This window comes from Saccopteryx bilineata, chromosome 5 (genome assembly GCF_036850765.1).
Source record: "Saccopteryx bilineata isolate mSacBil1 chromosome 5, mSacBil1_pri_phased_curated, whole genome shotgun sequence".
Lineage (NCBI taxonomy): Eukaryota > Metazoa > Chordata > Mammalia > Chiroptera > Emballonuridae > Saccopteryx > Saccopteryx bilineata.
Genome location: NC_089494.1, coordinates 67,421,628 through 67,445,561, shown reverse-complemented (window position 1 = coordinate 67,445,561; position 23,934 = coordinate 67,421,628). Strand labels below are relative to the sequence as shown.

The 23,934-nt window shown below is 37.5% G+C and overlaps 1 protein-coding gene across 10 annotated transcripts in view; it reads right to left on the bottom strand.

The window, feature by feature from the left end:
- The window catches only part of ABCB11 (ATP binding cassette subfamily B member 11), a 167,942-nt gene that overhangs the window by 81,459 nt on the left and 62,549 nt on the right, over nt 1-23,934 (bottom strand). For 4 of the 10 annotated variants that reach the window (XM_066278682.1, XM_066278684.1, XM_066278685.1 and 1 more), the window contains 3 exons: nt 23,793-23,814; nt 21,345-21,396; nt 20,504-20,742 (listed from right to left, as the gene is read on the bottom strand). In XM_066278682.1, the coding sequence (XP_066134779.1) occupies nt 20,504-20,742; nt 21,345-21,396; nt 23,793-23,814 (313 nt within the window). The other 6 variants (XM_066278686.1, XM_066278690.1, XM_066278689.1 and 3 more) reach the window with 3 other exon arrangements.

Sequence of the window (23,934 nt, the reverse complement as noted above, 5' to 3'; positions counted from 1 at the left end):
CCAATCAGCACAACAAGACACAGCTGAAAACAAGAAGTGGGGAGGAGGGGCAGTAACTCAGGTCTCCATGGAGATCTGAGATACACCTCCCCCTACTGAAGCTGAGAGAAAAAACCCTGCCCCCAGTGAGATTAGTTGGAGGAAGAGACCTTCAGGTCTCAGGTTACACCCACAGCATTCCTGGATACAGTTTCAAGGAAGCCCCCTGCTGAGATCAGTTAACAAGACTATCACCTGTTAAGAAAACAAACAAATCAAGACTTCAAAGCTGCCCAAATCCGAAAGTGGATTACAAATAATAGCTGATACCAACCCACGAAGACCTAAAAATAACACAACTGAAAACTGGAGGCAGACAACACCAAGCCTAGACTCAATCAACTCTACAAATAAAAAAAAAAAAGAAGAAGAAGATGAGAAAACAAAGGAGTGCAATCCAAATGAAACCACAAGAGACACTTTCGAGAGATGAACTGAGTGATATGGAAATAATCAAACTTCCAGATGCGGAGTTCAAAATAATGATTGTAAGGATGCTTAGGGATCTTAGAACAACAATGGAGGGGGAGTTTGAAAACCTAAATAAAGAAATAGCAAGTATAAAAAAGAATCAGTTGGAGACGACAAATACAATATCAGAAATAAAGACCACAATGGAAGGAATTAAAAACAGGATAGATAGAGCAGAGGATCAAATCAGCGAGTTAGAAGACAACTGGAATGAAGGCATGAAAGCAGAGAAGAAAAGAGAAAAAAGACTCAAAAAGTCAGAGGAAACTCTTAGAGAGCTCTGTGACAACATGAAGAGAAATAACATCCGCATCATAGGGGTTCCTGAAGAAGAAGAAAAAGAACAAGGGATAGAGACTTTGTTCAATCATATCATAGCTGAAAACTTCCCTAAATTAATGCAAGAGAAACTCTCACAAGTCCAAGAAGCACAGAGGACTCCATTAAAGAGAAACCCAAAGAAACATACACCAAGACACATCATAATTAAAATACCAAAGCTAAGCGATAAAGAGAAAATATTAAAAGCTGCAAGAGAAAAAAAAGTTATCACCTACAAAGGAGCCCCCATAAGGATGACATCTGACTTCTCAACAGAAACACTTGAGGCCAGAAGGGAATGGCAAGAAATATTCAAAGTAATGCAGAACAAGAACCTACAACCAAGACTACTTTATCCAGCAAGGCTATCGTTTAAAATTGAAGGAGAAATAAAAAGCTTCCCAGACAAAAAGCAACTCAAGGAATTCATTACAACCAAACCAATGCTGCAGGAAATATTAAGGGGCCTGGTGTAAACAGATAAAGTGGGAAAAGAATACAGAAAAAAAAAAAGAAAAAGAAAAAGGAATACACCTTTAAAGAAGAAAATGGCAATAAACAACTACATATCAATAATAACCTTAAATGTAAATGGATTAAATGATCCAATCAAAAGACATAGGGTAGCTGCGTGGATAAGAAAACAGGACCCATACATATGTTGTCTACAAGAGACACACCTTAGAACAAAAGACACACACAGATTGAAGGTAAAAGGATGGAAAAAAATGTTTCATGCAAACGGAAATGAAAAAAAAGCTGGGGTAGCAATACTTATATCAGACAAATTGGACTTTAAAACAAAGGATATAGTAAGAGATAAAGAAGGCCACTACATAATGATAAAGGGAGTAATCCAACAGGAAGATATAACTATTATAAATATCTATGCACCTAATATAGGAGCACCCAAATATATAAAACAGACTTTGATGGATTTAAAGGGCGAGATCAACAGCAATACTATAATAGTAGGGGATTTCAATACCCCACTAACATCACTAGATAGATCCTCAAGAAAAAAAATTAACAAAGAAACAGCAGACTTATTGGAAACACTAGATCAACTCGATTTAATAGATATCTTCAGAACCTTTCACCCTAAAGCAGCAGAATATACATTCTTTTCAAGTGCTCATGGTACATTCTCTAGGATAGACCACATGTTAGGGCACAAAAGTGCTCTCAACAAATTTAAGAAGACTGAAATCATATCAAGCACTTTCTCCGATCACAACGGCATGAAACTAGAAATGAATCACAGCAGAAAAGCTCAAAAATTCTCAAACACATGGAAACTAAATAGCAGGGTGTTAAATAATGAATGCATTAAGAATGAGATCAAAGAAGAAATAAAGAAATTCCTAGAAACGAATGACAATGAGCATACAACAACTCAAAATTTATGGGACACAGCGAAAGCAGTGCTGAGAGGGAAGTTCATAGCACTACAGGCACACTTTCAGAAGCTAGAAAAAGCTCAAATAAACAACTTAACCCTGCATCTAAAAGAATTAGAAAAAGAACAGCAAATAAAGCCCAAATGTAGTAGAAGGAAGGAAATAATAAAGATCAGAGCAGAAATAAATGACATAGAGGCTAAAGAAACAATACAGAGGATCAATGAAACTAGGAGCTGGTTCTTTGAAAAGGTAAACAAGATTGATGCACCTTTAAGTAGACTCATCAAGAAAAAGAGAGAGAGGACTCAAATAAATAAAATTAGAAATGAGAGAGGAGAAATAACAACTGACACAACAGAAATACAAAATATTGTAAGAAAATACTATGAAGAACTGTATGCCAAAAAACTAGACAACCTAGATGAAATGGACAAATTCCTTGAAACGTACAATCTTCCAAAAATCAATCTGGAAGAATCAGAAAACTTAAACAGACCAATTACACCAAAGGAGATCGAAACAGTTATCAAAAAACTCCCAACAAAGAAAAGTCCGGGGCCCGATGGCTTCACAACGGAATTCTACCAAATATTCAAAGAAGAACTAACTCCTATCCTTCTCATACTATTTCAAAAAATTCAAGAGGAAGGAAGACTTCCAAACTCCTTTTATGAGGCGAGCATAATTCTGATTCCAAAACCAGGCAAAGACCACACAAAGAAAGAAAATTATAGGCCAATATCTCTGATGAATATAGATGCTAAAATCCTCAACAAAATATTAGCAAACCGGATCCAACAATATATGGAAAAAATCATACACCATGATCAAGTGGGATTTATTCTGGGGAGGCAAGGCTGGTACAATATTCGTAAATCAATCAATGTGATTCATCACATAAACAAAAAGAAGGAGAAAAACCATATGATAATTTCAATAGATGCAGAAAAAGCATTTGATAAAATCCAGCACCCATTCATGATCAAAACTCTCAGCAAAGTGGGAATACAGGGAACATACCTCAACATGATAAAAGCCATCTATGAGAAACCCACAGCCAACATCATACTCAATGGGCAAAAATTAAAAGCAATACCCTTAAGATCAGGAACAAGGCAGGGGTGCCCCCTTTCACCACTCTTATTTAACATAGTCCTGGAAGTCCTAGCCACAGCAATCAGACAAGAAGAAGAAATAAAAGGCATTCAAGTTGGAAAAGAAGAAGTAAAACTATCATTATTTGCAGATGATATGATATTATATATAGAAAACCCTAAAGTCTCAGTCAAAAAACTACTGAACCTGATAAATAAATTCAGCAAAGTGGCAGGATATAAAATCAATACTCAGAAATCAGAAGCATTTTTATACACCAACAATGAACAGTCAGAAAGAGAAATTAAGGAAACAATCCCCTTCACAATTACAACCAAAAAAATAAAGTACCTAGGAGTAAACTTAACCAAGGAGACTAAAGACTTGTACTCGGAAAATTACAAAACATTGATAAAAGAAATCAAGGATGATACTAACAAGTGGAAGCATATACCGTGCTCATGGTTAGGAAGAATAAACATCATTAAAATGTCTATATTACCCAAAGCAATTTATAAATTCAATGCAATACCAATTAAAATACCAATGACATACTTCAAAGATATAGAACACATATTCCAAAAATTTATATGGAACCAAAAAAGGACACGAATAGCCTCAGCAATCTTAAAAAAGAAGAATAAAGTGGGAGGTATCACACTTCCTGATATCAAGTTATACTACAAGGCCATTGTACTCAAAACAGCCTGGTACTGGCATAAGAACAGGCATATAGATCAATGGAATAGAACAGAGAACCCAGAAATAAACCCACAGTTCTATGGACAACTGATATTTGACAAAGGAGGTAAGGAAATACAATGGAGTAAAGACAGCCTCTTTAACAAATGGTGTTGGGAAAATTGGACAGCTACCTGCAAAAAAATGAAACTAGATCACCAGCTTACACCACTCACAAAAATAAACTCAAAATGGGTAAAAGACTTGAATGTAGGCCGTGAAACCATAAGCATCTTAGAAGAAAACATAGGCAGTAAGCTCTCCGACATCTCTCGGAGCAATATATTTGCTGATTTATCTCCACGGGGAAGTGAAATAAAAGACAGGATAAACAAATGGGACTATATCAAACTAAAAAGCTTTTGCACAGCTAAAGACAATAAGAACAGAATAAAAAGACAAACTACACAATGGGAGAACATATTTGACAATACGTCTGATAAGGGGTTAATAACCAAAATTTATAAAGAACTTGTAAAACTCAACACCAGGAAGACAAACAACCCAATCCAAAAATGGGCAAAAGAGATGAATAGACACTTCTCCAAAGAGGACATACAGATGGCCAATAGGCATATGAAAAATGCTCAACATCACTAATCATTAGAGAAATGCAAATTAAAACCACAATGAGATATCACCTTACACCAGTCAGAATGGCGCTTATCAACAAAACAACACAGAATAAGTGCTGGCGAGGATGTGGAGAAAAGGGGACCCTCCTGCACTGCTGGTGGGAATGCAGACTGGTGCAGCCACTGTGGAAAACAGTATGGAGATTCCTCAAAAAACTGAAAATCGAACCGCCTTTTGACCCAGCTATCCCACTTTTAGGAATATACCCCAAGGACACCATAGAACGGCTCGAAAAGGAGAAATGCACCCGCATGTTTGTGGCAGCATTGTTCACAATAGCGAAGATCTGGAAACAGCCCAAGTGTCCGTCAGAGGACGAGTGGATTAAAAAACTTTGGTACATATATACTATGGAATACTACTCAGCCATAAGAAATGATGACATCGGATCATTTACAATAACATGGATGGACCTTGATAACATTATACGGAGTGAAATAAGTAAATCAGAAAAAAAAACTGAGATGAATCCATACATAGAAGGGACATAAAAACGAGACTCAGAGACATGAACAAGAATGTGATGGCAACAGGGACGGGGGGTTGGGGGAGGGGGGAGGGGGTGAAGAAGGAGAGAGGGGTTAGGGGAGGGGAGGGGCACAAAGAAAACCAGATAGAAGGTGACAGAAGACAATTTAACTTTGCGGGAGGGGTATACAGCACAATCAAATGTCAAAATAATCTAGAGATATTTTCTCTCAACATATGTACCCTGATTTATCAATGTCACTGCATTAAATTTAATAAAAAAAAAAAAAAAGAAGAAAAAAAAAAAAAAAAAAAAGATCTATACTACACTAGTCGCAAGCAGAGACTAGTGCCTCTTCTTCCCAGCCAAAACAGGCTACAAAATGTGGAAAGCCTGGGTTGAGTGGTCCAACTGAATGCTAGGCGCTAAACAGTCACCTTGACAACAATTGACTCCCACCCCCGCCTGATTACACTGGAGGCTCTGACTCTCAGAGCCTTTCCCAAAGCCTTGCGCTGAGTGGGGATAGAGTGGGGATTTCCCAGCTCTTTCAGCCTCTTACTCCCCAGGCAGAAGCAGTTGCAGCCTTATAGCTGGATCACCAGGCTGCTAATTCAGGAAGGGGGAACTAGGAGAGAGACTCCAGGAAAGCAAACTCTCTCATCGTTGGACCCTGCAAACGCCAACAAGCCTTGACTACCAGCAAGACTAAAGCCAATTATATGACATTGCCATAGAATCCCATCAACTGCAAATCCCTACCTAAATGTGACACAGGGGCAGAGCCTGGGGTACAGAGTCACCGACCAGGAAGAGGGAGAGAAAAGAAAAAGGAAGAAGTTAACCTCTCAAAATCAAGAAAAATCCACAGACTTTACAACTTGTTCCACTAATTTTTTTTTGTTGTTGTTTGTTTCTTCTATCTTATTGCCTTTATTATTATTATTTCTATTTCCTCCACCTTGGCCCTTCTATTCTCTGCCCATCTTATGCTTCCCTTTTCTTGAACTACACTACCCATGAGTGTTACATTTTATTTCTCTTCTTCATCCTCACCCTCCTTTAAAGTTATACTCCAAAACACTTAACTCTCACTCTCTCCTCTTTTGTTTTTTTTTTTTTTGTTTTGCTTTATTTTGTTTTTTTCTCTTCCTTTTTTTTTCTTCCTTCGTTTTTCTCTTTTTCTTATTTTTGCCTTTCTATTCATTTTTTTCTTTTCTCGTTTTCCTTTCCTCCCATTTAATCCTCAATCACGAACAAATTAGTTAATTTGGGACTCAAGGTATTTTTTTGGCTTTATTTTTCTTTTTCGCTTTTGTTTTTGTTTTTTTCTTGTTTGTTTATTTTTGTGGCATTTTGGGTACTTTTTACGTTGCTTTTTAACTCACTAGCATTCCTCCCAACCCAAGGTCTCCATTGTATTTAGTCTTCGCTCCACTTAATACAACAGATTTTTACTTATTATTTTTATTTTTTTCTTCTTTATTATTCTTTTTTTTCCTCCTTTTTTCTGGTTCCCTCTTATCCCTCTCATTATATCTCTTAGTCGACCATCACTTACAAGCAAATCATCTTATGCTTGTCTAAGATTTTCTTCCTTTTTGTTTTTTGGGTTTTTTTTTTGCATTTAGTAGGTCCCTACTCCCTTTTTTTGCCCCTTGAACTCTTCACCCCAAATCAGGCCCTCCATTATAGGCAGTTTTTGTTCCATTTAGCATAATATAATTCACAGGTCATCACGATATTTCCCTGAGGAGGGGAGAGAAGGAAAAGAGAAGAAAGAAAAAAGGGGGAAATAATAAATTATTACTGTTTTTTTTTTGTGGGGTGTTTTACCTTTTTTTTTTTTTACTTTTTACTCTTTATTAATTCTAATTAGTGCTATCAACAAGACCACCCTCAGATGCCAATAAGAAAGAGGAAATCGAATATTATGGATACAAAAGAAAGAGAGGTAACACAAATAGATGTGGAAAAATCTATGGAGAAAAGACTTAACATATTGGAAGCCTTGGAGCTAAATGACAGAGAATTTAAAATAGAAATCTTAAAAATACTCAGAGATATACAAGAAAACACAGAAAGGCAATTTAGGGAGATCAGAAAACAACTCAATGAACACAAAGAATAAATTACCAAGGAAATTGAAACTATAAAAACAAATCAAACAGAAATGAAAAACTCAATTCACGAGCTGAAAAACGAGGTAACAAGCTTAGCAAACAGAACAGCCCAGATTGAAGATAGGATTAGTGAAATAGAAGACAAACAACTTGAGGCACAACAGAGAGAAGAAGAAAGAGACTTAAAAATAATAAAAAACGAGAAAGCCCTACAGGAATTGTCTGACTCCATCAGAAAGAATAACATAAGAATAATAGGTATATCAGAGGGAGAAGAGAAAGAAAATGGAATGGAGAATATACTCAAACAAATAATAGACGAGAACTTCCCAAGCCTGTGGAAAGAACTAAAGCCTCAAATTCAAGAAGCAAACAGAACACCAAGTTTTCTGAACCCCAACAAACCCACTCCAAGGCACATCATAATAAAGATGACACAAACCAATGACAAAGAAAAAATTCTCAAGGCAGCCAGGGAAAAGAAGAGTACAGCATATAAAGGAAGGCCTATTAGATTATCATCAGATTTCATAGCAGAAACTCTACAAGCTAGAAGAGAGTGGACCCCAATATTTAAAGCCCTGAAAGAGAGAAACTTTCAGCCAAGAATACTATACCCATCAAAGCTATCCTTCAAGTACGAAGGAGATATAAAAACATTCACAAATACAGAAAAGATGAGAGAATTTATCAGCAGAAAGCCCCCACTCCAGGAAATACTAAAGGGGGTTTTCCAACCAGATTCAAAGAACAAAAGAAAACAACACCACAAGTAACAGCTCCACCAAGAACACAATAAAACCAAACTTAAACTGTGACAACAAAGGAAAAAAAGGGGGGAGAGGATGGAGATTAACAGTAGCAAAGGACGATGAAGTGCAGAAATACTCATAAGATAGGGTACTACAATGAATATGGTAGGTACCCTTTTCATTACTTAATGGTAACCACCCTTGAAAAAACCACCACAAAAACACTTGACTTAAAAAAGGTAGCAACAGAGGAAAGAAGTATGGAACACAAACAAACAAAAACAAATGATAGAAAAGCAAAAGAGAAGAATCAAACAAGATACAAAACTAAGAGAAAGCAATTTATAAAATGGCTGTAGGGAACCCACAAGTGTCAATAATTACACTAAATGTAAATGGATTAAACTTACCAATAAAAAGATACAGAGTAGCAGAATGGATTAAAAAAGAAAATCCAACTATATGCTGCCTACAAGAAACACATCTAAGCAACAAGGATAAAAACAAATTCAAAGTGAAAGGCTGGAAAACAATACTCCAAGCAAACAACACCCCAAAAAAAGCAGGTGTAGCAATACTCATATCTAATAATGCTGACTACAAGACAGAAAAAGTACTCAGAGACAAAAATGGTCATTTCATAATGATTAAGGGGAAGTTGAATCAAGAAAACACAACAATCCTTAATATATATGCACCAAACCAAGGAGCACCAAAATATATAAGACAGCTACTTATTGACCTTAAAACAAAAACTAACAAAAATACAATCATACTTGGAGACCTCAATACACCGCTGACGGCTCTAGATCGGTCATCCAAACAGAGAATCAATAAAGATATAGTGGCCTTAAATGAAATACTAGAGCACCTGGATATGATAGACATCTACAGGACACTTCATCCCAAAGCGACAGAGTATACATTTTTCTCTAGTGTACATGGAACATTCTCAAGAATTGACCATATGTTGGGCCACAAAGACAATATCAGCAAATTTAGAAAAATTGAAATTGTACCAAGCATATTTTCTGATCATAAAGCCTTGAAACTAGAATTCAACTGCAAAAAAGAGGGGAAAAACCCACAAAAATGTGGAAACTAAACAACATACTTCTAAAAAATGAATGGGTCAAAGAAGAAATAAGCGCAGAGATCAAAAGATATATATAGACAAATGAAAATGAAAATACGACATATCAGAATCTCTGGGATGCAGCAAAAGCAGTAATAAGAGGAAAGTTCATATCACTTCAGGCCTATATGAACAAACAAGAGAGAGCCGAAGTAAACCACTTAACTTCACACCTTAAGGAACTAGAAAAAGAAGAACAAAGACAACCCAAAACCAGCCGAAGAAAGGAGATAATAAAAATCAGAGCAGAAATAAATGAAATAGAGAACAGAAAAACTATAGAAAAAATCAATAAAACAAGGAGCTGGTTCTTTGAAAAGATCAACAAAATTGACAAACCCTTGGCAAGACTCACCAAGGAAAAAAGGCACAGGACTCAAATAAATAAAATCCAAAATGAAAGAGGAGAGATCACCACAGACATCATAGATATACAAAGAATTATTGTAGAATACTATGAAAAATTATATGCCACCAAATACAACAATCTAGAAGAAATGGATAAATTCCTAGAACAATACAACCTTCCTAGACTGAGTCATGAAGAAGTAGAAAGCCTAAACAGACCAATCAACAGGGAGGAAATAGAAAAAACTATTAAAAACCTCCCCAAAAATAAAAGTCCAGGCCCAGATGGTTATACTAGTGAATTCTATCAAACATTCAAAGAAGACTTGGTTCCTATTCTACTCAAAGTCTTCCAAAAAATTGAAGAAGAAGCAATACTTCCAAACACATTTTATGAGGCCAACATAACCCTCATACCAAAACCTGGCAAGGATGGCACAAAGAAAGAAAACTACAGACCAATATCTCTAATGAATACAGATGCTAAAATACTAAACAAAATACTGGCAAACCGAATACAACAACATATTAAAAAAATAATACATCATGATCAAGTGGGATTCATCCCAGAATCTCAAGGATGGTTCAACATACGCAAAACAGTTAACATAATACACCATATCAACAAAACAAAGAACAAAAACCACATGATCTTATCAGTAGATGCAGAAAAGGCTTTTGATAAAATACAACACAATTTTATGTTTAAGACTCTCAACAAAATGGGTATAGAAGGAAAATATCTCAACATGATAAAGGCCATATATGATAAACCATCAGCCAACATCATATTAAACGGCATAAAACTGAGGACTTTCTACCTTAAATCAGGAACAAGACAGGGTTGTCCACTCTCTCCACTCTTATTTAACGTGGTGCTAGAAGTTCTGGCCAGAGCAATCAGACAAGACAAAGAAATAAAAGGCATCCATATCGGAAAAGAAGAAGTAAAGGTATCACTTTTTGCTGATGATATGATCCTATACATCGAAAACCCGAAGGACTCCACAAAAAGATTATTAGAAACAATAAACCAATACAGTAAGGTCGCAGGATACAAAATTAACATACAAAAGTCCATAGCCTTTCTATATGCCAACAATGAAATATTAGAAAACGAACTCAAAAAAATAATCCCCTTCACGATTGCAACAAAAAAAATAAAATACCTAGGAATAAACACAACAAAGAATGTAAAGGACCTTTATAATGAAAATTACAAAGCATTGTTAAGGGAATTCGAAAAAGATACAATGAGATGGAAAAATATTCCTTGTTCTTGGATAGGAAGAATAAATATAATCAAAATGGCCATATTACCCAAAGCAATATACAAATTTAATGCAAATTCCATCAAAATTCCTATGAGATTTTTTAAAGAAATGGAACAAAAAATCATCAGATTTATATGGAAGTATAAAAAACCCCGAATAGCCAAAACAATCCTAAGGAAAAAGAATGAAGCTGGGGGCATTACAATACCTGACTTTAAACTATATTATAGGGCCATGATAATCAAAACAGCATGGTATTGGCAGAAAAATAGACACTCAGACCAATGGAACAGAATAGAAAGCCCAGAAATAAAACCACATATATATGGTCAAATAATCTTTGATAAAGGGGCCAACAACACACAATGGAGAAAAGAAAGCCTCTTCAACAAATGGTGTTGGGAAAACTGGAAAGCCACATGCAAAAGAATGAAACTCAACTACAGTCTCTCTCCCTGTACAAAAATTAACTCAAAATGGATCAAAGATCTAAACATAAGACCTGAAACAATTAAGTACATAGAAGAAGACATAGGTACTCAACTCATGGACCTGGGTTTTAAAGAGCATTTTATGAATTTGACTCCAATGGCAAGAGAAGTGAAGGCAAAAATTAATGAATGGGACTACATCAGACTAAGAAGTTTTTGCTCAGCAAGGGAAACTGATAACAAAATAAACAGAAAGCCAACTAAATGGGAAATGATATTTTCAAACAACAGCTCAGATAAGGGCCTAATATCCAAAATATACAAAGAACTCATAAAACTCAACAACAAACAAACAAACAATCCAATAAAAAAATGGGAAGAGGATATGAATAGACACTTCTCCCAGGAAGAAATACAAATGGCCAACAGATATATGAAAAGATGCTCATCTTCTTTAGCTATTAGAGAAATGCAAATCAAAACGGCAATGAGATACCACCTCACACCTGTTCGATTAGCTGTTATTAGCAAGTCAGGTAATAGCAAATGTTGGAGAGGCTGTGGAGAAAAAGGAACCCTCATACACTGTTGGTGGGAATGTAAAGTAGTACAACCATTATGGAAGAAAGTATGGTGGTTCCTCAAAAAACTGCAAATAGAACTACCTTATGACCCAGCAATCCCTCTACTGGGTATATATCCCCAAAACTCAGAAACATTGATACGTAAAGACACATGCAGCCCCATGTTTATTGCAGCATTGTTCACAGTGGCCAGGACATGGAAACAACCAAAAATCCCATCAATAGATGACTGGATAAAGAAGATGTGGCACATATACACTATGGAATACTACTCAGCCATAAGAAATGATGACTTCGGAACATTTACAGCAAAATGGTGGGATCTTGATAACATGATACGAAGCGAAATAAGTAAATCAGAAAAAAACAGGAACTGTATTATTCCATACGTAGGTGGGACATAATAGTGAAACTAAGAGACATTGATAAGAGTGTGGTGGTTACGGGGGGGAGGGGGGAATGGGAGAGGGATAGGGGGTGGGAGGGGCACAAAGAAAACAAGATAGAAGGTGACAGAGGATAATCTGACTTTGGGTGGTGGGTATGCAACATAATTGAACGACAAGATAACCTGGACTTGTTATCTTTGAATATATGTATCCTGATTTATTGATGTCACCCCATTAAAAAAATAAAATTATAAAAAAAAAAATAAAAAAAAATAAAATTAATTCAAAATGGATCAAAGACCTAAATATAAGACCTGAAACAATAAAGTACATAGAAGAAGACATAGGTACTAAAATCATGGACCTGGGTTTTAAAGAACATTTTATGAACTTGACTCCAATGGCAAGAGAAGTGAAGGCAAAGATAAATGAATGGGACTACATCAGAATAAAAAGTTTTTGCTCAGCAAGAGAAACTGATATCAAAATAAACAGACAGCCAACTAAATGGGAAATGATATTTTCAAACAACAGCTCAGATAAGGGCCTAATATCCAAAATTTACAAAGAACTCATAAAACTCAACAACAAACAAACAAACAATCCAATAAAAAAATGGGAAGAGGACATGTACAGACACTTCTCCCAGGAAGAGATACAAATGGCCAACAGATATATGAAAAGATGCTCAGCTTCATTAGTTATTAGAGAAATGCAAATCAAAACTACAATGAGAGGCCCTGGCTGGTTGGCTCAGCGCTAGAGCGTCGGCCTAGCGTGCGGAGGACCCGGGTTCGATTCCCGGCCAGGGCACACAGGAGAAGCGCCCATTTGCTTCTCCACCCCTCCGCCGCGCCTTCCTCTCTGTCTCTCTCTTCCCCTCCTGCAGCCAAGGCTCCATTGGAGCAAAGATGGCCCGGGCGCTGGGGATGGCTCTGTGGCCTCTGCCTCAGGCGCTAGAGTGGCTCTGGTCGCAACATGGCGACACCCAGGATGGGCAGAGCATCGCCCCCTGGTGGGCAGAGCGTCGCCCCTGGTGGGCGTGCCGGGTGGATCCCGGTCGGGCGCATGCGGGAGTCTGTCTGACTGTCTCTCCCTGTTTCCAGCTTCAGAAAAATGCCAAAAAAAAAAAAAAAAACTACAATGAGATACCACCTCATCCCTGTTAGATTAGCTATTATCAACAAGATGGGTAATAGCAAATGTTGGAGAGGCTGTGGAGAAAAAGGAACCCTCATTCACTGTTGGTGGGACCGTAAAGTAGTACAACCATTATGGAGGAAAGTATGGTGGTTCCTCAAAAAACTGCAAATAGAACTACCTTATGACCCAGCAATCCCTCTACTGGGTATATACCTCAAAACCTCAGAAACATTGATACGTGAAGACACATGTAGCCCCATGTTCATTGCAGCACTGTTCACAGTGGCCAAGACATGGAAACAACCAAAAAGCCCTTCAATAGAAGACTGGATAAAGAAGATGTGGCACATATACACTATGGAATACTACTCAGCCATAAGAAATGATGACATCGGATCATTTACAGCAAAATGGTGGGAACTTGATAACATTATACAGAGTGAAATAAGTAAATCAGAAAAAAACAAGAACTACATGATTCCATACATTGGTGGAACATAAAAACGAGACTAAGAGACATGGACAAGAATGTGGTGGTTACCAGGGGTGGGGGGAGGGAGGACATGGGAGGGAGGGAGGGAGAGAGTTAGGGGGAGGGGGAGGGGCACAAAGAACTAGATAGAGGGTGGCGGAGGACAATCTGACTTTGGGCAAAGGGTATGCAACATAATTTAATGACAAAATAACCTAGACATGTTTTCTTTGAATATATGTACCCTGATTTATTAATGTCATCCCATTAACATTAATAAAAATTTATTTTAAAAAAAAAGAATATATGTATATTGAGTACTTGTTATACATATTATATCTATATATAATATGGACATATATCTATCTGTTTTCCTTGCTAGTAAATTGCAAGCTACTTGAGGGCAAGGGCTGTGTTTAAGCACTTGCTCACATTGCCTGAAGCCTGCTATAACATCCTTCACATAGGAGGTACTCAATAAATGTTTCTTGATTTTGCTTTGACTTTCAACATACAAATAAGAAGGGAAATAACTGCCTTGGTCAAGCCCTCTGACAATCTCCAAACTAACTAATATATCTGTGCTTACCACATTGCCAGTTTTTCATGATGATTTCAGGGAACCCCAAGAATGAACAAGACCTAGAAAATCATAAACTTACATACAAGTATCCACAGTCAGAGGCTTTTACAAAAGCTAACTATCTGCATAATGCAGTATTATGAGCAAAGCCTTCTAATGTGTGAGTTTGTACTCTTAGTTTTCTGTTTGTGAAGTGAAATTTAGCTGTCCAAAAACAGAAATCTATGAGCATTTGTCAAAAAAAGTTTTACCTCGACTTCCAGTGGTTTACTCATTATTCAGACACTCTAAGCAGAAGTGACAAAGTGCCTGTCATGAAGAATGTGGCTGCCAGTTACAAGCAAACCCATGAGGGTGTAGAGAACTGAGCACTGAGCCAGACCCTCGTTTACTGGAGCGGAGTTTGGGAGAATTACGTCATTGCTGAGTGGTGTGGATAAGGACATGTGCAGTTGGTGATTCTTTTCACCCCCAAGGCACCCCAGAGAGAAATGGGTAACTCACTTCTATTTTGTTTCTGGGAAGAAAAGCTTATCAGTTTTAGAGACTGCTTGAGAATATTTCTGGAAAAACAGGACAAGCCTATCAGAAAAACGAACAGGAAAAAGAGCAGGCTGGTTCTGTTCCTTTGACTGCACCTCCCACTGCATCATCTGCCTGGAGGAAAGCTCTCGTGATCACAGTCCTGGAAAGGATTCTATAAATTGTGCAGGTGATTTGAACCCCAGAATGGGCACTTGTGTTTTGGTTTTTTTTTAACAGCAAAATTAACTTACACCTACTTGAATAAATTAAGATTCCCCTAACTCATTTGTTGAAGAAAGAAGTGAAGAGAGACATGACAATTAGAGGAAAAAGTAGAAATATTTTAACAAATTAGTAATATATGAGGATTCTTACATTGCTGCTTAGAAAAAATAAATGGTTCATAGGATTAAATCACTCAACTTACACATCAAGGTTTCAGATTTAATAAACCTGTAGGTTTTTCATTTAGACTACCTACAAGGTCCTTATGACAAAGTGCATTGCTTAATGAGTTTCTTTTCAATGGTTCTCATGCATTGTAGGCATAGTAGCACTGCCATGTTAGAATGAACATCAGTGTCAATTCTAAACTGAGCACAAGTTAGCAGAAACGTGTTCATGTCTTACTTTCAGTGTTGGAGGCTCTGCATGTCTTAATGCAAGGACATTGACCAATGGATAAATGGCTTATCATTGACTAAAGTTGCCAGAACATCCATACACTAGGATAGCATATGCTAGAATGGCTAAATCCTTTTTTTTTTTTTTTTTTTTTTTTGTATTTTTCTGAAGTGCGAAGCGGGGAAGCAAACAGACTCCTGCATGCACCCAACCGGGATCCACCCAGCAAGCCCACGAGAGGGCGATGCTCTGCCCATTTGGGGCATTGCTCTGCTGCAACTGGAGCCATTCTAGCACCTCAGGCAGAGGCCATGGAGCCATCTTCAGTGCCAGGGCCAACTTTGCTCCAATGGAGACTTTGCTTCAGGAGGGGAAGAGAGACAGAGAGGAAGGAAGAGGGGGAGGGGTGGAGAAGCAGATGGGTGCTTCTCCTGTGTGCCCTGGCTGGGAGTTGAACCTGGGACTTCCACACGCCAGGCCGATGCTTTACCACTGAGCCAACTGTCTAGGGCCATGGCTAAATCTTAATTTCAGAGAATCCACAACAATTTTTTTACCCAGGAAGCTATTTTTTGTTTGCTTACTTTTAATCAAACTTTTTATTTTGAGGTAAGTGTAGATTCATATGCAAGTGTGATAAATAATAGGCAGATTATATATGCCCTTTTTCCAGTTTTCCCTCAATGATAACATCTTGTGAAACTAGGAAAATATCACAGTCAGATGTTGAGATTCATACAATCAAGATTAGAACATTCTCATCATCACAAGGATTTCTCACATTGCCCTCTTATATCCACACATACTTTCATCTGGCCCCACTCCTCCCTTAACCACTGGCTACCACTAATCTGTTCTCTATTGTTACCGTTTTGTCATTTAAAGAATGTTAAGTGGAATTGAACAGAATGTAACCTTTTGGCATTGCCTTTTTCTTCAGTCAGCATAATTCTGTCAAGTTTCACAACTTCTTTAGTTTTTTTTCTTTTTTTTTTTTTTGACAGAGACAAAGAGTCAGAGAGAGAGAGAGACAGATAGGGACAGACAGGTAGAAAGGAAGAGAAATAAGAAGCATCAGTTTTTCATTGAGGCACTTTAGTTGTTCATTGATCCTTGATGGAGGGGTGAGTGACTCCTTGCTCAAGCCAGTGACTTTGGGCACAAGCCAGCAACCATGGGGTCATCTTAGTCCTTTGTTAGCTATAGAATTTGCAAATAAATTCTCTCAGTCTGCAGTTTGTCTTTTAATCCTTTTAACAAGCTCTTTTGCAGAGCAAAAGTTTTTAATTTTGATGAAGTCCAATTTATCAATTTTTTTTTATGGATTATTTTTGGTGTCAAGCCTAAGACCTCTAGCCATAGACCTGAAAATAGTCTCCTATGTAGACAATTCTATTTACAATAACATCAGAAAGAAGTACAAAACTTATATTCTGAAAACAATAAAATATTGTTGAAAAAATTAAAGAAGTCCTAAATATATGAAAAAAACATTCATTTTCATGGACCAAAAGCCTTAATTTTATAAAGATGGAAATACTCTCCAAATTGGTCTAGAATGCAATCCTTATCAAAATCCCAGCTGACTTCTTTATGGAAATTAAACAAGTTGATCTTTAAATTCATATGAAAATTTAAAGGACCCATAATAACCAAAACAATCTTGAAAAAGAACAAAATTAGAAGACTTACACATCCTTTTGACTTCATTTTTTTGGTTTTGGTTTGGTTTTTTTTTTTTAGAGAGAGAGAGACAGACAGACAGACAGACAGTTGAAAAGCATCAACTCATAGTTGTGGCACCTTAGTTATTCATTGATTGCTTTCTCGTATGTGCCTTGATGGGGGGCCAGGGTTGCAGCTGGACCAGTGACCCCTTGCTCAAGACAGTGATTTTGGACTTCAAGCCAATGACCTTTGGGCTTAAGCCCACAATCCTGGGGTCATGTCTATGATCCCATGCTTGAGCTGGAAACCCTGCTCTCAAGCCAGATGAGCCCATGCTCAAGCTGGTGGTGACCTCAGGGTTTTGAACCTGGGCTCTCTGTGTCCCAGTTGGACACTCTATTCACTGCACCACCACCTGGTAAGGCTGCATGCTTATGTTGATAAAATCATTGAGTTGCCTTGTATAGTCCAAGACTAATACACATATTATAATAGGTGGAGAAATCATACTTTTAATGATATACTTTTTTCAAGAAAGCAAGTTGCCAAGATTTGGGTAATTTGGGAGGCATTATTAACTACTTACAGAGAGGAAAATGTCCTATCCCTTCTCCTCTGTTCCAGCAAACTCTATTTTCAGAGTAATCTCACTACATAAAAGCTAAACAAATATATTAATTTAGAGGTAAAACAGTATTCATGTCAGTGATCATACTAACTTACAATTAAAGTACCGGTATTGGCCCTGGCCGGTTAGCTCAGCGGTAGAGCGTCGGCCTGGCGTGCGGGGGACCCGGGTTCGATTCCCGGCCAGGGCACATAGGAGAAGCGCCCATTTGCTTCTTCACCCCCCCCTTCCTCTCTGTCTCTCTCTTCCCCTCCTGCAGCCAAGGCTCCATTGGAGCAAAGATGGCCCGGGCGCTGGGGATGGCTCCTTGGCCTCTGCCCCAGGCGCTAGAGTGGCTCTGGTCGCGGCAGAGCGATGCCCCGGAGGGGCAGAGCATCGACCCCTGGTGGGCAGAGCATCGCCCCTGGTGGGCGTGCCGGGTGGATCCCGGTCGGGCGCATGCGGGAGTCTGTCTGACTGTCTCTCCCCGTTTCCAGCTTCAGAAAAATACAAAAAAAAAAAAAAAAAATTTACTAAAGTACCGGTATTTAACTCATCAAAGGAGTTCCTTCTATAAGAATGACCTAAGAAAGGTGTGGTCTACACAGTTTCAATTATTACATGAAATGTTTTTTAAAAAAGGATAAATGTCCATTTACATGTTTGGTATCATGTGGATTCAGCTAAAGGCACTGAACTTCTGAGAGACCCTATTTGTTTTGCACTATTTGTTCACCTTAGAGTATGTGACTTAGTAAGAGTGAATAGAGTGTGAGCAATGGGCCACAGTGAACTCCTTTCTGATGGATGCCAGTGATGAAGAACTAAAAGCAGATTCATTCTTTAATTAATCTAACAAAGAATTACAAGTACTTAGTATCATAGGTATGTCTCAAATTTTGGTCCCTCTCTCAGTTTGAACAGAATACAGTTTCAAAACTTTTCCCTTGAAAAAATTTATCTCCATTAGTGTTGTTAATGAGTTGCTCTATTTACTTCAGAATGCATTTTTTTTCAAAAGGGGGTATGATTAACTTTACGTATTGTCATTTCACTTTATGTATTGTACAAAGCAGTTTGTCTCTGTTCTCCAACATAAATGACTTACATGACTGTCACTGGAGATTATCTCTCCTTTAAATTGTTGAGTCTTACTTCTAAATTTAGAAAAGAAACATACGTATTTAGACATTTGAAAATGTATTTCTAATGAGTAGGCTTAGTATTTTTGAAAGGGTAATTCTACATATTGTATGTTATTTTATACATTTTTTTTATCAAGCACTAATGAGTTTGCAACTATGTATTTATTTGAATGGTTATTGATTTAATGATGGTCTCAGAGATAAGGACATGACTCAAGATAACTACTGTATCCTTGACACACAAGTTTCTGGTACAGAGTTGGTGTTCAAAAAAATTTGGTTGAATGAGTGAAGGAATAAAATACCCTAAGGGTAGATAATATTATGGAAGAAATTCAATGATTTAGAAGGATTTTTCATAATCTGTAATCAAGCTTGTAGAAAAAATTTTAAATGAGAGTAAAAAATATAAATTCATTTGGGAGAGCCATTTCAAGTGTCTCTCTAGCTAAGGTGTGCCCTGCCCTTGTTTCTCTGATCTGAGTGTGGTGTTCATAAGTGCAAATGAGCTTGTTCCAGCTCTGAGGTAGCGTGAGGCAGGCTGCAAAGGCAATGCCGTACCAGTGAGTCAATCTGTGTACTCTACGGACACACTGATTACAAGGCAGCCTGTCGGGCTTATCACAAAGACAATAGTAGTAGGACAGTGAGCTCTGGTGAATTCTTCATGATTTTCTTCTTTTCACAACACCATACCACTCTTCCATAGAAACTCAACTACCAACAGAGACCAGTGACCCCCATCTCCAAGTCCTATAGCATTCTAATGAAATTCCCATTACAGAAAAAAAGGCTAGGGGTGCCTGACCAGGCAGTGGCTCAGTGGATAGAGCGTCAGACTGGGAGGCTGAGGACCCAGGTTTGAGACCCTGAGGTCGCCAGCACAGGCTCATCTGGTTTGAGCTAAGCTCACCAGCTTGGACTTAAGGTTGCTGGCTCGAGCAAGGGGTTACTGCATCTGCTGAAAGCCCGTGGTTAAGGCACATATGAGAAAGCAATCAATGAACAACTAAGGTGTTGCAACAAAAAACTGATGACTGATGCTTCTCATCTCTCTCCGTTCGTGTCTGTCTTTCCCTATCTGTCCCTCTCTCTGTCTCTGAAAAAAAGAAAAAAGAAAAAAGGCTGGGGGTCTAGTGGATCACTAGCCATGGCCACAGAAGCTAAGGAACAGAAGAGAGTTAGAAAAAGGGGGGGAAAAAGGAAGTCTTGGATATGAGACATGATATAGAACTCAAGTAAAATAAATCACCATTTTTTGGCATTAAGTTCTGGTAGTCAAATTTGGGTAATGTATTTAATATGTTACCAATTTCCAATCATGCTTTTTTCTGGTTAGCATTTTAAAACCTACTGGATAGGAGAATCTCAGGGAAGAGTAATTTATAGAAAGATGGATAAATTTATGTTTCTGTTTGCTCTGTGTTAGATACCATTCCAGGTCAGTCAATAAGTTCCCTTTATACATTTTGAATTACAATTTAAGATGTGAGCAAAAAGTAAAAAATAAAAAATAACAGCCTACCCACAAGGCATTCCATTTGTCACGTTCTGGTTGAGGGAGCTGTTGGTCCACACTATGGTGTTATTTACACATGCTTTTCCAGGGATCTGAAGTTCTTGTAACTCAGTTTCATAGTTAATAAAAACATCTGTCATGGTGCCAAAAATGAGTAGCACGCCTGGATGGGCTAGTCCATGGAGAAATGCACATAAGCCTCCCACAGACATCAGCCAAATGTCAGTCGTTGAAGAAAATCGAAACTTGAAAAACAAAGGATTCAGAGATCATCTATGGGTGAAAAGCAGGAGAGGCAGGAGGGCTATTTAATTTTAGTAACTAGATTCTGATAACTAGTATTCAACACCAAATTTTGTGGGATCTTCTTAATGAACAACAGAATTCTCACTGATTATATTAAAATAAACAGTATATCATTTATGTAAAACATTAGACTCTTATACTGTCAGTCTGTTATTTCTTTCCTAGTCTCTGAATTCATTTTCTTATCTCAAGAACTGACTTTAGTTCTTAGCTATTTGCCCATAACTTAAGGGAGAAACAGTCACTGTCACTGATGCCATTGCCATGTGTATAAACCGTGTGGGGCATTCAGCAATCACATAAATTGGTTCCCAGGACTGATATGGACATGAAGAGTGCTTATTTCTTCCTGAAAAATTTTGGGGAAAATACTTATACCTGTACTATGAAATCTCTAAAGTCATGTCCTAAAAATAAATATACATGATGTGATTATTGTGTTAAAAACCTGCTAAAATGACTAAAGATTTAACACTTCCTCTATGATTGGAACAGTTCATACTTTCAAAATCTGCGCCATAAATTGGCACAGTCTTATTACCAACTGAAAGAAGCCGACTTGACTGCTGTTACCTTTCTTCTTATTTTGAAACCTGAGGAGGAAGAATAGAGATTTACAGAACAGCCTTTCCAAACAACGAGAAAGTCTTCAAGGGTGGTGATTTAATGAGTCATTCTTTAGTAAGAGAAAAAATGCCCCTCTGGCTGAGAAATTCTTGCCAAACCTGATATTCTTCAGATTTACTCCTTCTAGTGATTTCAGTATAGTTATATAGTTCATGTTCAGTAGAGGGTCATTGAGGTTTTTCTGAAGGCCCCAAGAGAAAATAAAAAGTACTCTGTGCCCTCAATTATGCTAATAAATAGCTATTAAAGTTCAGCCTTGACCCTTGATCTATTCCTACATACAGTTCCTTGTGGGTAAATTGAAGTGGTTGGATTAGCCAGTTTAAAACTTCCTTCTAGCATTTAAAAAATTTTATAACTACATTAAATAGTGTTGATACAATCAAAAGTGACCCCTAAACTCCCATACTTCCATGAAATTATATTTCCTTGGTATTTCTTACTTATTTATTTCTCATAAAGTTACACCTTCTCAACTCCAGGGATCTCTACTTCAGCTGAGTCATTCATTGATGGATACATCATGGGCTTTGTTTTAACTAGGAACTACTTTACTTCATCACATGCTGGGACAGCCCAAGCACCTGTTTTCTCACTTCCTTCCCCCTTTCACAACTATTTGTTATCTCACTTAAGACATGCAGTCCCTTAAGCCTTTCTTTTACGTATAATTGCTAAACCTCATCAAGATTTTGCTTCCTTCCACATGCATCCCAAGTTCCAGTACCTGCCAACTGAACCACACTTTCAGCATCACCCCCTATCAATTTCCTCAAATCCTTCCTTGGAAACTTCATCTCTGCATCCATCCAGCATGTTTGCCCTCTTCTCCTGAGGCCAGGCTACTGGGCCAGATGGAGACAACCTCTCCACCATGTGAACTATGCCAACACATGCCATGACTAGCATTCAATTGCCCTGAATTTTTCCACTAGCTCAAAGTAGAATCCCAAGTCTTTGCAAAATATTCAAGGCCCTTTATAGTCTGGTCAACTAGCTCTCTGAACTTGTCTCTTCTTACTGCAGTCAAGTTCCTGCCACCAGAGCCTCCTGGCCTCTTTGCAGACCTTTGTCCATGCTAACTTTGATTTCACCTCTGGGAATTTGCACTTGCTATGTTCTCTTCCCAGAGTGCTGTTTCTTCAGATATCTGCATGGCCAATTCCCTCAACTCCTTCAGACCTTCCCTCAAAAGTCACCTTCTCAATGAGGCTGTCCCTGGCTTAAGTCATTAAAGTTTCAGCTTCCCCCCACATCATTTCATAACTCCATTCCAAGTTTACTTTTTCCTTTGTAGAAAAAGAATGATAGACTATCACTAGCTACCATGCTATATATTTTATTTATTAATAGTGTTTATTATATCTCCTTCAATAAAATATAAGTTCTTCAAGAACAGAGATTTTTGCCTAATTTGTTATTTTCTGTAAACTCAACACTAATTTTAGTGCCTGACACCTACTAGACACTCAGTTAATATTCGTGAAATGAATGAATGAATACATGAGTATGGTCTTCAGCCTTAGTTCCACCATACACTGTACTTCATCTCTTAGAGACTGTTCTTGTTTCCCTTGTCAGCTTTATTTAAATTTCACTTTATCTTCTCATTCTACATTATTATATCTATTAGAAGATAGATTAATCTCTTCTAAAAACCAAAGAACTCACTCAAACTTCCTGCTCATTCTCTCATTGCCATTATTCCACATTCACACCTATTTCATCTCTTTCCCACCCAGTGTGATTCTTCTAGGTCCAAGCTGTTTCTACCATACCTAGTCCAAAGCTAATGTAGCCACACCCAACATCTCCCTCTGCCATGAATTACTTGAAACTTCTTAAATACCTTCAGCCTCTCTCCTTCTACCACTTCTGTTTCAGGAACTTGCCTGGCACCTCCCTTCTGTCTTCTAAATTAAACTCCATCTCATTTTGCCCTCATGCCAAAAGTATGATTAACTTATATTGTTTTATGTGAGAATTTAAACTCTTAAACTAAAGAGGAATATCTAATAATTAAGTTTTGGGTTTCTACTCTTGGCCTGTAGGAAGAATTTGGGGTTTGGGAACCTTCCCTGTGCCCAAGAAATTATACTTGTCCAACTTTTCTTCTACTGTTTAGGTTAGAAATTCTGTGCAGGTCTGGATGCACAGGAGAGATTCAGACATAGTCTAGAAGGGCTATTCCAAAGGTTTTTGAAATCAAATTATAGTAACGTTTTAAAGAGAAAAATAATTAAGTATTTATACTTTTTTATAGGAAGTGTAAAGTACATAAAATATTTTCTCTGCTTTGTGCCTTTTATAGGAATATTGTGAGTTATTCCAGAAAAGATGTATTGTTGAAGTAGTCACTTACCATGAATTTTTATCATTGTTACCTGTCAGGATAAAAACAATACATAAGGCAATCAATAATGACAAAATGAAACATAATCATTAACAATTTTGCTCTGGAAAAAAAAATTTTCTATAAATTACTTTTATTCATGAAACATAGC